Genomic DNA, 15909 nt, shown 5'->3' on the forward strand with positions numbered 1-15909 from the left:
GGAGCTCCCCGCCTGCAGGCTCTGCAACCCTTAGTCCAACGGCCCGTAGATGGTTCCGGGAGGTTCTTTTGAGACGGAATGAAAAGGGCAGCGACAGACACACGGAAGCTGACGGGTGCAGGAGCAAAACAAAACACTAAAAGGTAGCCACAGCAAGTACACATACACGGAATACGTAATAAATCCTTCTAGAATTCTGGGCAATAGGTATTGCATTTAAGAATGTGGCTACAGTGAGACGGGGGAAGCGGAAGAAACAGATGAAGACAAACCCACATTGGCTAGCTGTCCCGGAGCAGCTCGCCACTGCGCCTAGCTTGAGTCCACAGCTAGCTAGCCAAAGAGAACACAACAGCATATACCCCAAGCGCTAGCGTGGCCCCACTAGTGGCGACCGTGAGGGCCCAGTCGGCTCTTTGCCCGACGGGAACGGCGAATTCCAAGGGGCCCTCCCCCGCTGCTGCTCCTGCTGTTGCTGCTGCAGTTAACTGCTGCTGCGGGCGCCCTGAGCACTCCAGCCCGACCAGGGGAGCGGCCAGAGAAGATTTCAGGAGCCTGCTGCAGCTGCCGCTGCAAGGCGGACCGTATCTGAGGTGCACTGGCAGCTGCACGGACACCTCGCGTGTATCCGGGGAGGCGTCCAGCATCTTGGAGTGTACGTATACCTCCTGCCGCACAACTGGAGGCACACCGAGCAGGGGGGAATAGCTTGGCAGCTCCACATTGACCAGAACGGGGCCGTGGTGGCAGGTGGCCTCGGAGGAGGGCTTGTCAGGGCAGGAGGGCTTGAAGAGGGTGGTGGGCCGCAGCAAGATGGGGCTGCCAGGGGATCGTGGGGGGCCCCTTCTGTATTTATGTGGGGCCCCCAGCTCGTGGGTTTGGTCTGGGTCGGCAAACACTTGCTGCGGGAGACGATACTCAAGCCAGAGCAGGCACTGCTCTGCTTCTCCCTTGCTGTCTGCTGCAGCAGCTGCTGCTGCTCCAGCGTTTGGAACGACCTCCAGCTGGACTCGCGTCTCGAAAACTCGGTGGAAGCCCCTGCCCTGCAGCATCGTTGAGGCCCCCTTAAGGAACAACAAACCATGTTTGCTGCCAGTCCCGACACTACTGCTTCTGCTGCTAGCGTGGCTGCTAGCTAGCGTGTGCAGCAGCAGCTGCAGCACCAGCAGCAGCCATATGTGTCCGTGCATAGCGTAACTGCTCGGCAGTATGGACCCCCCCCTCGCTGACGAACTTGATGTGCTGAGGAGCTCGCTAGACTCTTACTTAGTTTTACTCTTCGATGAGCGCATCCAGATCAAGCACAAAGAGAAGGAATACGAGGGGCCCCAAGACAGCATGGGAGGCCCGTCTACAGCAATGTGTGCAAAAATAGGGGTGGCGGAAGCAAAGTAATGAGGCACCTTGCAAAATTCTAATTTTTCCTTGTGAGTTTAAACAAAGAGAAGCACTAGTGACCGAGGAGCAGCAGCACTATTGCTGAGACTGCTGCTGCAGCTACCAGCACAGGCCCCTTGGTGGGGCCCGGGGCCCCTGCAGTGGGCCTATCCCTTGAGCCTTTAGCCGCAGACAAACTTTGGAAATGACACTAAACTCCTCCGTATCTTGTGCTGCTTCTTTTCAACATAGAGCTGAACAGTCCCTCGAGCGCTGCTCCAGGGGCTCGCGCGCCCAGGAGGCTTTTTGAGGCCCTGCAAGTGACCTTCGCCGGAGAGCGGGCCCCCCAAGGAGCCCAGCAGCAACTGCAGCTGCTCTGTTAGCAGCAACACTGGTTACAACAAGACCATCAGCGGAGTTAACCACGAGAGCCGCGTCGGGCAACTGCGTGAGCCACTGCTGCTGCAGCTGCTGCTGGCCTCATTGCCTTTCGGCTGCTGCAGCCATGCCTCTCCGCCCGCAGGGCCATCACATACGGCTGCTGGCGGATAGGCTCTCATGCTGTTTGTGGCTGCAAAAACGGGTTCTGCCGCCACCAAGGGGCCCCCTCTTAAATGGCTTGGGGCTCCCAGAAAGGAATACTGCGTCTCCTACGCAGTGGTGCACATCTGCAGCATCTTGTGCGGTATGTCGCTCTATCTGCAGCAGCAGCAACAACAGTGGCTGCAGCAGCAGCAGCAGATACAGTCCTAGCGCTGACGGCATCCACACCTCCAGGTGTACAACTGCCAGCCACAGCAACCGCGGCAGCCGCAGCCGCAGCAGCCGCTTGTCAATGGTCCCTTATCTGAATCTACTTGATAGGTCTTTCAGCTCAGCAGCAGATGAGTCCTTTCCCGCTTCTGCTGCTGCTGCAGCAATCGTCAGTACCGCAGGCTCCGATGGCGCCTTTGCCATCAACAGTTCCGCGGCCCCTGGGGGCCCCCCAGGGACTTCTAGGGGCCCTCCACCTCCCCCGCGTCTACAGGCCCTACTACGCCTGCAGACGTTAGTGGCGTCGCAGATGCGGCAGCACAGCTTGCCCCCCACAGAGGCAGAAGCAGACGTGCTCATGGGCTCCATCCACAGCACCGTTGAGGGGAGCCCTGACGACGGCTACAGGGGCCCTCCTGAAAGAGCCCCGGAGAATGAAGTTGGGGGTAGGCCTGAGGGTGAATCTGACACCCGGGGGCCCCAGGAGCCAGCCCGAATATGGGGCGACAGTGGGGGCCCCCGTGTGGAGGGCACTAGAGGGGACAGCGCCCCCCGCAGGGGACGGGATCGTAGGGAGCGACGCGAATTGCTGCTGCAGTGGAGGGCAGCAGCAGATGACATTATACGGCTGAGCGGCCGCATGCGGCCGCGGGAGCTGCTGGAAGTGCTGCGGCTTCTGGCGCTCATTCCCCGTAGAGACTCTCAGGTGCTGCTGGCAGTGACGCAGGCGCTGCTGCAGCAGCAGCCTGAAGAGCCCTTGCAACCACTGCAGCATCTGCAACAGCAGGAGGGCGTAGAGGCGCTGTCAGTGCTCCAGACAGTGATGCTGCTGAGGCACCTACAGGTGCTAGATTTTGTCTGTCTCCCTTTAGTCCTTAGGGCACTCAAACATCTTGATGACTCTCTGAGTGTCGCTGCTCAGAGCTGCATGCAAGTCCACTACCTGCAGCAGCAGCAGCAGCAGTATCCGCAGCAGAAGGTGCCCGACTGCTTCGCAGAGACAGATTACGCCGTGCTGGCACCTTACGTCCCCTGGCAGCAACCAGTTGAGTGCGAAAATTCAGCAGCGGCAGTGGCAGCAGACTGCACAGCAGCAGCTTCACACCAGCAAGGCATGTGCTGGGGCAAGCCTTTGGGTGGATCCGCAGCTAGAGGCTGTTCTGCTGCAACGGACACTCCCTCGGGCCCTTTGTTGCCAGGGGAAGCTGCTGCTGCTGCTGCCAATGTTGCTGCTGCTACGAAGAGCGCTGGCGCTCCGCATTTTCCCGATACAGCTGCAGATGTAAGGGCTCCTGCTGCAGGCAGAACGGCACTAGGGGCAGCAGGAGCAGCAGCAGCAGAATTGAGTTGGCGGTCTGCATTGCATGCAGTGGGTGTCTCTCTCCTCAGCAGCAGTTTAGTGTATTTTAATAATGTCTTCAATCAGAGCGGCGCCCGTAGGTGTGATGCCCTCGACCGCCTGGGAGTTCTCATACTAAACCTCTTCCTTAATAGACCCAATGAATTCAACGCAAAACAGACCGCGTCTCTTGTAAGGCCCCCTTGGTGCTGCTGCTGGTGCTGCAATTGTTGCGTTCTTTGAAGCAGCTGCTGCTGACGTTGCCTCCCGTGTGGAGACAAGACTTTCTGCGGACTTTCGGGAGTGCTGCTGCGCTCGTTGCGTTTGTTGTTGCTGCTGCCTTTGTATTTGGTGCTGCTGTTGCTGAAGAAAGTGTTTGTGCGCATGCGGGGGTACCCCGAAGCCTCCACTGCTGCAGCTGCTGCTGTTGCTGTTGTGGGTACGGTTGCTAAAGCCTTTGCTGCTGCCGTTTCTGCTGTAGAGGCTGCTCCTCGCCCTGGTGTAGCTGCAGCTGCAGCTGAGAGATAAGGGCAACTTAACAGGTCTACTAAGCGGATTAGCATGTTGCTCATTCACTTGTTTGTTCGCTTGTTGCCCGCAGGCTCTAAACTGCGTTGCTTTGGGACTAACGCCTCCTGCGCTGATAAATTGTTTAGTGAGGAGAACTCAAGAGCTGCTGCCTTATTTCACCTTCCCGCTGCTGACGCTGCAGCTAAACGTGATCACGCGGCTCCTGCAAATCAACTCGCACTTGCTGCAGCAGCAACAGCAGCAGCAGAAACTGCACCACAAGCAACCACAGCAAAGGCAACGAATTCCGCAGTGTCAGCCCCAACAACAGCAACTGCAGCAGCAGGCGATCGATATTCATGCGCTACCGCAGCTGTGGTGCAACATTGTCGCGCGCCTTTCTTCAGCGCTGCCCCAGGATGCAGCTGCAGCAGCAGCAGCCGCCAGCAGCAGCACCGTGAGGTCTCATCTTAGAGACTTGCTGCACGACCATATACTCGCAGCTCAAGAAGCATACGACGCATCCTTAAGGCAGCAGCAGCAGCAACATGAGGGAGTGGAAGACAAAAATGCCTTGCCAAGGGAGGTCCCTTTGGTGACAGGGGCTGATGGATTTGAGGCTCCTAAAGGCTCCCCCAGCCTTCCCCCAGTGCAGCCGCAGGACCTTAAGAACGTTGTGAATGCTCTTAATTCATTTTCGCGGTTGGCACACATGGGTCTGGTCTCCTTGCGAGATGTGTCAGCTGAAGCAGCAGGTGCTGCTGCTGTTGCTGCTGCTGCTGCGGCAGCGGCTGCGGACCAAATGGTGCCGGCAGCGGCAAGCCCGCAGCAGCAACTGCTGAACAGCAAAACTTCCCGAGCAGGATCAGGAGAAGCTGCAGCTGGCGAGACGGATGAGCTGCAGCGCTGGCAGCGCAGCAGAGCTCGACTTAGCAGCGTGGTAGAATGCACGGGAGGCTTCCGCATGCGTGGGGTTGAAATGGCTCCAGGGGATCGCCGCAGCAGCAGCAGAATATACGGCTTCTTTCACCGTGCCATTCTTCTGCTGGTGCAGCAGCAGCAGCATCTAGACCCGCAATCGCTCAGCAACGCAGTCAACGCGTTTGCCAAAGCCAGACTACAAGGGTAAGCAGGCGCAGCAAGAATAACCGCAGTTGCTGCGGATTTTCAATTGCTTGAACTGCTTTTATCTGGGTCGAGCAGCAACAAAAACAATAGTAACAGCTGTTCGTTGTTTTCTTTTGTGGCTCAGACATGCGCGCTATGTTTCTCAACTGATTCCCCGAATGATTCAGACAGCCGAGAACTTTAGCTGGCAGCACCTCAGCATGACGCTGAATGGATTCGGCTGTGTGTTTCTGCTCGCGCTGCTGCTGGCTGCTGCTGTGTGTGATGCTACAGCAGCTTCTGTGGATACGTGTGGTGCAGCAGATGCTCTTGCCACATGTGAAAGTGCTGCTGCAGATTTGTACGGTCTAATTCTATTGTGCTGCTGTGCTGCTAATGGGACTCCGGGTGCGAAGCAGAAATTGGTCCATATGATTGCAACTACTGCTGTTACTGCTGCAGATATGCGCTGCAAGGACGACGGGCTTTTGCATGCGTTTTGGCACGTGTTGAGGGAGAGGCCCCTTCATCTTATGGGAGGCAAGCCAAATTTTTACAAACGTTCAATCCTATAGAGGAAAGGCTGAACCCTGAGTGCTGGATCCGTGTAAAGGCTTTCACGAAAGGCTTTGTTTTGTGGGACGATTGCAGCGCAAGCGACAACTAACATCATACATGCCCTGGGCAGCTTCGGCTTCAGAAACGCTGAGATGACGAGGTAATGCAGCAGCAGTAGGAGCACCAGTAAATGCTGCAGCTCCAAAGTTTGCTGTGGGTCGAAGTAGCTTATAAGCAGAAGCTGCTGCAGGACACATTTACTGCAGCAACAAGAACGGCAGATGCAACAGATAAGCCACCGATTTAAGAGCGCAATTGAAAACCCTGCCACTAACTGTACGGGATTTTATGCTGTAGCACCGCCCGCTGCATCGCCGCAGCCTGCTGCTGCAGCAGGAAGGGTCTCAGGCAATGAATGGGGCTTGTCGCTGACGAGCGTTTGTGTGGGTATTTCTTTTCAGCCGGCTTGCAACGTCTTCTTGGATCTCTGCACAGCTGCCTGAGCTCACAACTCAAGGCAAGCGACAGAGATGTTACTGTTACTGCTGCAGCTGCCGCTACTGAGCTACAGTAGCTGCTGCGATCCACGCTTTGATTTTTTCCGTTTCTGTCTTTCACAGGCCTCACGAATATCCTTTTCTCTCTCGTGGTGCTCGACTGCGTGTACGAGTGCAGCTTTCCGCCTCAGCAGCAGCAGCAGCAGCCACAGAAACAGAAAGGGATATGGCAACAGCTGCTGCAAGCAGCGTGCAGACGAAAGGACTTGAAGCTTGAGGCCATGACGATGCTGAAGGTGTCTGCCATGTCGATATTTGGAGTATACGGGGACCCCGCAGCAGCAGTGGCCGCAGCAGCTGCAGCAGAAGTAGCAGCAGCACAGCAGCACAGCAGCAGTCGTAATGCGTACAATCGTCTCTACGACAATAGTGGCAACTTTTTGCTGCATGCACTGCAGCAGCAGCAGCGTCAGCTGGAGTGTGAGAGAAACTCTCTGGGAGGGGTCCCTTTAGCGAAACACTACATGCAGCTTCAGGGCAAGACAGTTCCTGCTGCGATTGTCAAGCAGCCGCTAGATGTCTTCCTCCCGTACGAACAACTCGACGAAGGCCATAAATTCCTCGTATGCTGCTGCTGCGCCTTGCTCCAACAGTTCTTTGCTGCCTTCATCTTCAGTTGCGCTGTTGTTTCCCGTTGTCTATCCGCTGCAGATTTTGATGCTGCTACTGCAGTGCTTGTCCTAGCTCTTTTGGGCTCGGTTACAGCTGCAGTTTGTTTACTTGCCGTTGCCGCTGCTGTGCTGGTGCCGCTGCCGACATGGCATGAAGTCTTCTCCTGCTCTTCTACTGCACTAGTTCCGTAGACAGGCTCGCACATATCTGTGCACGCAAACAGTGTTCGTACTACTGCCACTGCAGGCAGCATTGCTAAATACGAGGACACTCATGTTCTACCCTGGGAAGCCGTCAGGTGCGTGTCTGGCAGCTGCTGCCGAAGGCCGAGGGCCCCTCAAGGCTCCTCGGTTGTTTCATGTGTGTGTTTCAGTTGCTTATTTGTCCCTACTTGGTGCAGCGCGTGTGATGAAATTGCAGGAATGCACCTACAGGTGGCTGCGACTGTGCGCAGCATGGGATTCCATGCGGTTCATGAAGTCATCATCGGTAAGGCGATCAGGCACGCAAGAAAGCAGACAAAGACACAAGAAAACGAATGGGATAAGCAGGAGAGGCGAGAGAGAGGATGCGTGAGCAGATACGTTTGCACTGTTAGGAGCATCAGCAGCTGCACACAACGCCAGCCGGACTGTGTTACGCCTGCGCAGATCCCTACGTCATAGACATCCTCATACAAAGCGACCCTGCACCAAAACAGCACCGCCCAAGAGAAAGACGGCGCACAAGGGATCGCCAGCAGCAGCAGCAGCAGCAACAGTTCAACTCAGCAACTCAACAGAAAGCTGTATGAGACATGCCGTTGTCCAAACAATGCACACTACGCTCCATCTCCCTCTGGGCATCCGCAGCGCGCATGCCTGTGCGCGACAGCACGAGGCACACTCAGGCTCAATAAAATGACAGCACCTGGCAGCACCTGCTGCTGCAGCTACTGCTGCTACCTGTTGTTCACCGGCATGGCTTTCATTCGAGCAGCTGCAGCAACCATAGCAGCTGCTGCAGCAAAAGCAGCAGCTGTTACTGCAGCCACACAAACAATCGCTGGCGCTGTCGGCACGCAATCCCTGAATGCTTCCTTGTTTCTTGATGCTTCTTTCTCTGCGGGGTCCCAAAGCCTCTCAGCGTGGCACCTCCGGACTTAAGACTCAAGGCTTACGATACGATTAATAGTTTGTTAGGCTTTATGCAATATCCAAACAGGCGCAGTAATTCAACCGACAGTCTCATGTCCACTTGCTGTTTTACAGCGGCAGAGCGTACATCCCATGGGGTCGTGAGCACCCCTATTGTTTTCTGCCGATGCACCAGCGTAGCAGCATTCGCCACTACTCCGGGAGCAGGAAGGGCATCTCCCAGCAACACAGTTGGCATCGCTTTCCCCGAAATCGCTGCCGTTGCAGCGTTTGGTTGCGGGTCCTGTAGCTACTGCACGACTTTGTGTTGCTGCTGCTGTGACGGTTCGCCGCTGCCGCTTCACCGTGTGGGCCCTTGCTGCTGCACCCACGGGGGGCTCGTGATGCTGTTACAGCACTTGGTGGTTCTCAAGCAGAGCAATAGTCGGAAGATGCATGGGTTACTCGTCCCTCGCCGCCTTAATCACGCGCGGTCTGCAGTCGGTGTGTCCACTGCAGCTGCAGCGCGGCAGCAGCACAAAGCGCTGTCCCCCTCGATGGCCTGTCTCTTCTGTACGACTTACAGGGACAAAGACCAAAACAAGCGGACGATGGGTGTACGCACGCCTCATAGGCCCCCAGTTCTACTCGTGCAGCACTGCCTCCACATTGGCATGGCACTCTGGAGGCCTCCGTAAAACCTAACATGATTTTTCAAATGCCCTTTTGCGCCCCCTGCAAGCCTTCACAGTGCACTTATATGCATCATAGGGTTCCCGTTCCCTTCTATGCATTTCCGTACGACCTCTGCTGTGATTCTCCACGCGAAGATGTCCGGACACTTCTAAAGGGGACCCCATAATAATCAAAGCCCAAAGAATCCCCAGGGCAGCCTCAAGCCGGGGATTCCCAACCCTGGAAAATAGCCGCTGCTGCTTCCGTGTACAGGCCCCTTGTAGCTTGCCCCTAAACAAGAGGCCAAAAGCACGCGTCTTCTGAAAAAATGTAAAAACGTCTCAAAATGTGATCACCTAGAGGCCCCTTGCCGTCTCTGAGCACCTAGCGGCCCCTTGGCCGCTCCGAGGCCCCAGCTAGGCCGCCCGCCGGAGTTGCTGCCTACGATATGCGTAGCTGTGACCAAGTGCGTTTCATTGGAGGGCTCGACAGCATCCAAAGAGACACGATGAACATCTCCAGAGATCCTTAAAGCTGCTAGCACCCTTCCCTCCCTCTCTCCCTCTTTGTTGCCCCTTTGCAGCTCCCTGTAAGAGCGGCCGGTATAACAGCCCGGTTTCAACCGCTTCCTGCTGGGGCGGGTCCGGTGTTGGGGGAACCCTGCGTGGGCGACCCCTGGAATATGTTTGCGGGAACTGGATCGTCTACGGGGGGCCACTGGAACTCGGGGTTGGGTATGAAGTCTCCGTCCACAAAAGTGAAGGTAATGATGTGGCGCTTGAGCCAAAGTCGAAGAGCTGCTTGCTGGGTTTTATCGGCCACGCGGCTGCATATGTCGCGATACATGTCGTTGGTTATGATGCAGCCTCCGCGCATTAAGGCATACTGCGAAGTGCAGACGCAGAAACACGAAGAGTCAGAGAGCGAATGGGAGAGGCCAACGAGGCACACAACCCGAAAGGTATACGGCCAGAACGAAACACAGCCACAGCCACAGAGGCCCTCAGAGCGGCAGCAGACTCAGACAGCCGCGTGAATGGGGCATAGGAAATCAGTAGACAAATGGCCACGGCGGCAAGCTCGCAGACAAGCATTATGAAATGCATACAAGCATATATGCAAAAAGTGATGAGCTAAATATAAGTAGGCCGCTAGATGCAACGAGAGTCTTTTGGGCGCGAAAATGAAGGCGATGCAGGTTTACAAGGAGATCAAGTGCAGAGCGATAGAAGAACTACTGAAGCAGAATTGAACTAAACTAAGTGTATCCGCTCTCAACTGCGAAGAAAGACCCCAAGTTATCTCTTCCCAAGCCGAGGCGGGGGGTGGGTGCAGAGAAGAGGGAACGGGGACGTTGTTTGTGCATTCATGTTTGTCTATATACTTATATGAAGGCGAGTGTTTATGAGTGTGTGTGCATGCGTGTATGTGTGTGTGTATGTATTTGTGTGTGTGTGTGTCTGTGTCTGTCTACATGAAGACTAACCCGAATGCAGTAAAGGTCGTCGTAGTCTTGCGAAGGTGTGCAGATAAGGATGCCTTCTCTGTGTAGCTTCCTGAGGACCTCGATACAGTCTGGCATGCGGGTGTAGCTGACGGGCATCTGAGCCCTTTCTTGCCTCCTAGCGTCCGAGTAGCTATTGTACGACAGAACGTACTCAGGTACGAACACCCGCACCTTGTAGCCCCTCTCCCGGTAATAGTCCAACGCAGCCAATATGCCCTTCGTTGAAAACAGTTTATCAGGGCCCTTCTCCCGGTCCCGCGCACCGTCTCCGTGCTTCATGGCCACGTTGCAGCCATCAATCACTACTAAGTGCTCGCGATCCCCCTCAGGAGCCCTAGGGTGAGAGCCCCAGGATAACGCAGCATCTACAGTGCCGCTGGTACTGTCCTGAGGTCCTGAAGTGCCACCCCACTGGCTACGACGGCTCCGCCCGCCCCAACCTCCGTGACCTCGCGGGCCCCTCGAGTTGAAGGGCTGCTTGGAGCCAGAGCCCCGCGTTGGCCAGTTCTTCCAGTGAGGAGGCGACTGCTGCTGCTGCTGCTGCTGCTGCTCCGCCTCCTCTTCCTCCTCCTGCTGCGGCTGCTGTTTCTTCTGCTCCAAGCAAAGATGCTGAGCAGCTTCCACCGCCTCGCACATCCGCTGTAGCTTGTCAGCGCTCTCCTCGTCTTGCAGAAAGGCTGCTCTCTCTAAATCATGCTCCAGGCGTTCGGCTTGTTTGCCTGCTTCCTGCTGCTGCTGCAGCTTCTGCTGTTTCTCCTGCTCTCCTCGCATTACTTGCTGCAGCTCCTTAGAGTCCAGAAGCATCAGTAGCAGCCGTGCCGCTCGTGCTGCGGCCAACTGTGGGTTTGCCCACAGGTCCTCAGGTGCCCCTGCTGCTGTTGTTCTCGTCGCTATGACGCCGCCTAGTGTAATGGAGAGCTGTCCAGACACCTCAATTGCTTCCTCCCCAGGCTTCCCTGGAGAACCTGACGGTCTCTGCTCCACGGAGCCTCCACCGAGAGATCCACTTTGAATGTATTTTGCTGAGCCTGCCCGAGCTGCATCTGAAGCATCATCCTGCCGCGGTCCACTTGCGGAAAGACCCCGAGGGTGTTGCTCACTGGAAGGCCCCCCATCTGACGCGCTGCGAGCGCTCAAGACGCGGAGGGGGGCCTTCAGCAGCAGCAAGTCGTCATCATCCGTTTCTGCTCCTGCGTTGTGGCTGCTGTCGGCACCAGCAGCAACACAGCCGGCTGCAGGCAAAACGGGTGGGTTCCCGCGGGCTGAGACTGAGACGCTCACCGCACCGTCTGGCTGACGTTGCTGCAGCTGCTGCAGCAAAAAAGTCTTTTGCGGCAACTCTAGAGGCATTCTCAAGAGACCAAGAAGAAGACGGTCCTCCGGCAGAGACAGCTGCAATGCCGTTTGAAGATCCGAAACTTCGTCGGTATTCGCTTCCTGCTGCTGGTGATGATGATCACCAGCAGCAGGCTCGCTCGACTGCTGCTCGTGAGAAGCGGCAGCCACCAGGATAGCCGGGCAGTTCAGGAGGAGCGGCAGCAAAGCAGAAACACTTTCACGCAGCTCTGAGACGCGCTTGGAGTCCATACGGTGCAAGTCTGCAGGCATGTCGCAACTCCAAACTACTCCTGGATCCTCAGAAGCAGCAACACCAGCAGCAGCAGCAATAGCAGCACGACACCTACGAATTCCAGGGACCTGCACAGCACGATCAATAGCAGTACCAAGAGCTGAAACAGCACCGGCAGAAGCTAGAAGTCATGCAGCGCCAATAAACCGCAGCAGCGCTGCCGCCTACCCGGCAAAAAATGCAGCAAAAGCAAGACAGTCTGCAGAGGAGACAGTAAGACAGAGATACATGCCACACAGGAAGGCCCGATCTCCCCATTTAGCCATTGTCCCCACGGGCTACCTCTGCTGCTGCTGCTATCACCGCTACCGGTGCAGCCGCTGCTGCTATTGTTGTTGTTGCCGCTAGGGGGACAAGCGGTACGCAGCTCAGGGCTGCTGTCTTCTAAAGCATACATATTCGCAGCAGCAGGTGAATCTGCTCGTACTGCTACTGCCTCGCTTGCGGATAATAGTGCAGCACGAGCTGCCGCTGCTACAGTTATACCAATACTGCAGCAAACGTCGAGGGCTGCTTGCATCTGCGGTGTCCCATGCTGCAGCGCCCGCAGCTGGATCAGCTCGGGCTGCTGCTGCTGCTGCTGCCGTTCACGCTGCAGCTGCTGCTGCTGCTGCACCATCTCCAGCAAGCTGTCAGAAACGGTCCCATAGAGCTCGGATGTCAGCTGCTCCCACCGCGCTGCCGTGCTATCGATTTGCTGTTGCTGCTGCTCATGCAATTCCTGCTGTTGCTGCTGTTGCAGATTCCACAGCTTCGTATGATTCCTTATTTGTTGTAGCTGCTGCACCTGTTGCCTGTGGTGTTGCTGCCGCTGCTCATGCTGCTGTTGCTGTAGTTGGTACTGCTGCTGTCTCAGTTTGCGCGTTGCGTGTAGCACCGCCTCTGTGGACTGTTGTAGTTTAGTGGTGGCCTGTGTAGCTCTTAGATAGGCACAAGCAGCAGCAAGCTGAAGCAATAACAGCACTGGGGCCTCGGTAGGCCCCGCTGCTCTCCTCAGCAGTAGGGCAGACAGCTGCGCAGACAGGGCAGCAGCTGCTGCTGGCAGCTCATCTACGTCTACACGAAGGTGAATTCCCAAGAGCAGCCGCGCAAACTCACGCAGCAGCAGACACCACCGCTGCAGCTCCGCCTGGTGATCCTGCTGCTGCTTCAGCAGCTGCTGCTGCAGCAACTGGCGGTTCTGCTCTTGTCCGCAGGTGCGCCACATGACAGCCGCCATTTGTTGCTGGTGGTGCTGTTGCTGCAAAAACGGCTGCTGCAACGCAGCAGATCGAATATCTATGTTGCTCAGCCGTTGCAGCAGCAAAGTTAGCTCGTCTTGGCTCCCTGCAGCGAAGGGACTGCAGAACAACAGAAGCAAAAAGAGCACCAAGGCTACACATCACCCCCCGAGAGCCGCGCATGAGCAAGAGGAAAAGCAGAAACAGCATCGACAGTACCCAGAGCCAGCCTTACCCCACGGCAGACCGCAAGGCCCAGTACGTGGCTGCAGCGGCGAAGGCTGCAGCAATAGCATCGAGTCGAAAAAGCGAGGCAGCAAGGGATGGCTGCACTTCTCTCTTGGCAAAATGAAGGTGCTGCAAGAGCTGCTGCTGCTGTTGCACTTGCTGCTGCAGTTGCCGATGCAAACCCCCGAAGATCCTCAAGTAAGTTGTTTGCAGTTGCGTGCTGGCTGCAGCATCTAGCGGGAACAGTCGCAGCGCCTCCCCGTACAGCTGGCAGCTTCGCTGCAGCGGCTCCAAGCCTACTGGCAGCTGTGACTGACAGCGCAGCAACAAGAGCACTTGCTGGTGCTGCAGCTGCTGCTGTGGTTCGGACCCCAATTCTTCCAGCGCAACTTCTCCCTCCATACGCGCCCTGCAACAGCAGCAGCAGCAAGAGTAGCAAATACACCCCGCCCCATCAGCAGTAACTGCACAGGCACAGCTTCGTGCCTATGACAGCAATAATAGCTGCAGGCGCCGGTGGTGAGCTGGTGAGGCAGCGGCTGTCGGTGGTACTGTCCTGTTCAGCAGGAGCTTCTTCCAGCGCAGTAGCTGCTGCTGCTGCTGCTGCTGCTGCTCTTACCTGTACCCCGCAAGGTCTGCAAGAATGACTTTGATGTGGGCAAGGATGTGTCGGTCGCAGAGACGGCAACAGCGGCTAAAGGTTGTGTCGCCCTTGCATGCAGCAAGAGCAGCATCTGCCTGCAGCAGCGACTCCTCAGCTGTGCCCCATACGCTACCCGCTCCTGTTGCTGCTGCTCCAGACTCTGCTTCTGATGCTGCTGCGGCCGCCGGCACGCCTGGCATGCTGGTAGCGCTAGGGAGCTGCGAAGGGTTGGCGGCGGCTGCCGTTTCGGAGTGCGCTGCTGCAGCCACGGCAGCAGCAGCAGCAGCGGCAAGGGCCACTGCTGGTGCAGCACTGCCATAGCCCGCAGTGCGCAGCTGTTTCGCCTCTTTAAGTGTCTGCTGGGAAGACCGCCACAAAAAAGACCCATAAAGTGACTGATACGTTCTCCCGACTTCCTGCAGCGTGCACTCGAAGCAGCGGTCCAGGTTATCTAGTGCGGGCTCGCTTGCTGCTGGTGGTGCTGCAGCAGTTCCTGGTGCTGCAGCTGCTTCAGCCGGATGCGTATGCGCTGCCTCGGCCTGCTGTCGAGCTAACCGAAGCTGGCGCTGCAGAGAAGACAGACGAGGACAATGATGCTGCTGCCACAGGGCCCCTAAAGCAGCCCGAGCCTGCAAAGGCGAGCTCGCTGCGGTGACTGCTGCAATTGCTGCTGCAGTGGCGGCCGCAGCGTCCGGAGGCGGGTCTGCTGCAGACGATGCAGCTGCCGTGGCGCTGCTACTAGCACCATCGTGCACTCCCCTGGAAGCACTACAGGCAGCGGAATCCGCAGTGAAGACGGAGAAGAGCTTTTTAGCAAGCTGCTGATTTTCTCTCTGTCGCAGTAGCTGCTGCCGCTGCAGCAGCTCCTGCCGCCGCTGGTGTGCAGCAGCCTCAGCAGCAGCCTCCTCCTCTACGCGGTCGCTATACATGCCTGAGCCACGAGGGGCTCGCTGCGAATAAGGGTCAACTGGAGAAGAGAGGGGGCCTCCCTGCTGCATCTGCAAAAGACAGCAGCACCACAAGCAGCATTAGCAGCAGCAGCTAGACAGAGTACGCAGGGCCTCGCCACTAGCGCAGAATTCCGACAGAGTCAGACCAAGAAAAATAAATAAACTCTAAAGATGAGAGGCACAGCTACACAGTGGGAGAAACAGGCAGCGCATCAACACGCAGATGGCCAGGCAAAAGAACTAGCGAAGTGCGGAGAGCTGCAACAGCAGAGGCCTGCATTACGCCAACGGCGCAAACTACGGGAGTAAAAACAGAAAAGCATCAACGAAGGGGAAGGGGTAAGCATGCGTAAGACAGAAAGAGCATAATCGCGCAGACAAAGTCCTCCCCACGACAGACCTTCTAAAGAGCTCCAAGAGGTTAGTCAGATAGCGAAAATTGAAAGGAAACCATAAAAGAAGCCGTGTCGTTTCCAGCCCGCTACTGCTGCTGCTGCGGATGCTGTTGCTACAGTTGCTCCTGGAGCCACTGCTGCAGCTTCTGCCGCTGTTTCCAGCTGCTCAGCAGGAGCAGAGGAGCAGCTGCTGCTGTCCAGAGATGCCCTTCCAGCGCTGCCTCAACAGTGGCAGTGGTGCCTGCAGGCGCTCTTGCTACTGCTGTAGCTGCTGTGGCTGCTGCTGCCACAGTGTCCGCCGGACTAACGGCGTGAGGCCCTCACTGGCCTGCACAATAATACTCCTTGCGCCTTACTTCGCCGGAGAGTCCCGTAGAGGACCCTGAATAGCCACTAAATCATAAGAATCTAAAAAATGTATATATTTGCGCTCCAGCTGCTGCTGGTGCTGCGACTGCTGCTGCTACAGCTACTCAAGCTGCTACTACAATCGGCTAGGCAGAATTTCATGTTGTGCTCAAGCGCAACAAAAGCATAGAAAGGATGAAAAGGGATTGAAATTACGGCAGCCAACTGAGAAGGAAGGGCCCAGCCCCTACGTCGTGCAACTGCAGGTGCTGCTCCTGCTGCTGCTTCTGCTGCTGCCTCTCGCTTTGCGTCAACATTCCCGCTAAAGCACTTTGTTACATCCTTTGTCCTCAGCTCTGTTTGACAACGTCAAAGAATGAAGTCA

General features: G+C 56.6%; 3 protein-coding genes across 3 annotated transcripts; 1 reads left to right on the top strand and 2 right to left on the bottom strand.

Moving 5' to 3' along the window:
* Positions 1-329: 329 nt before the first annotated feature.
* ETH_00019535 (uncharacterized protein) lies at positions 330-1052 on the bottom strand (the record flags this gene model as incomplete). The annotated part of the gene is made up of 1 exon (XM_013375767.1): positions 330-1052. One exon carries the CDS (start codon positions 1050-1052, stop codon positions 330-332), a length of 723 nt encoding a protein of 240 aa, XP_013231221.1.
* Positions 1053-1882: 830 nt separating this feature from the next.
* On the top strand, positions 1883-7606 carry ETH_00019540 (uncharacterized protein; the record flags this gene model as incomplete). The annotated part of the gene is made up of 10 exons (XM_013375768.1): positions 1883-3661; positions 4071-5104; positions 5232-5329; positions 5549-5626; positions 5738-5804; positions 6106-6161; positions 6265-6764; positions 7060-7111; positions 7234-7302; positions 7464-7606. 10 exons carry the CDS (start codon positions 1883-1885, stop codon positions 7604-7606), a joined length of 3876 nt encoding a protein of 1291 aa, XP_013231222.1.
* Positions 7607-9221: 1615 nt separating this feature from the next.
* On the bottom strand, positions 9222-14829 carry ETH_00019545 (Ribonuclease ZC3H12A, related; the record flags this gene model as incomplete). The annotated part of the gene is made up of 5 exons (XM_013375769.1): positions 9222-9488; positions 10090-11708; positions 12023-13080; positions 13196-13597; positions 13808-14829. The coding sequence occupies 5 exons, from the start codon at positions 14827-14829 to the stop codon at positions 9222-9224; spliced, it is 4368 nt and encodes a 1455-aa protein (XP_013231223.1).
* Positions 14830-15909: the final 1080 nt, after the last annotated feature.

Source organism: Eimeria tenella, genomic scaffold (assembly GCF_000499545.2).
Source record: "Eimeria tenella Houghton genomic scaffold, Eth_scaff3, whole genome shotgun sequence".
Classification (NCBI taxonomy): Eukaryota; Apicomplexa; class Conoidasida; order Eucoccidiorida; family Eimeriidae; genus Eimeria; species Eimeria tenella.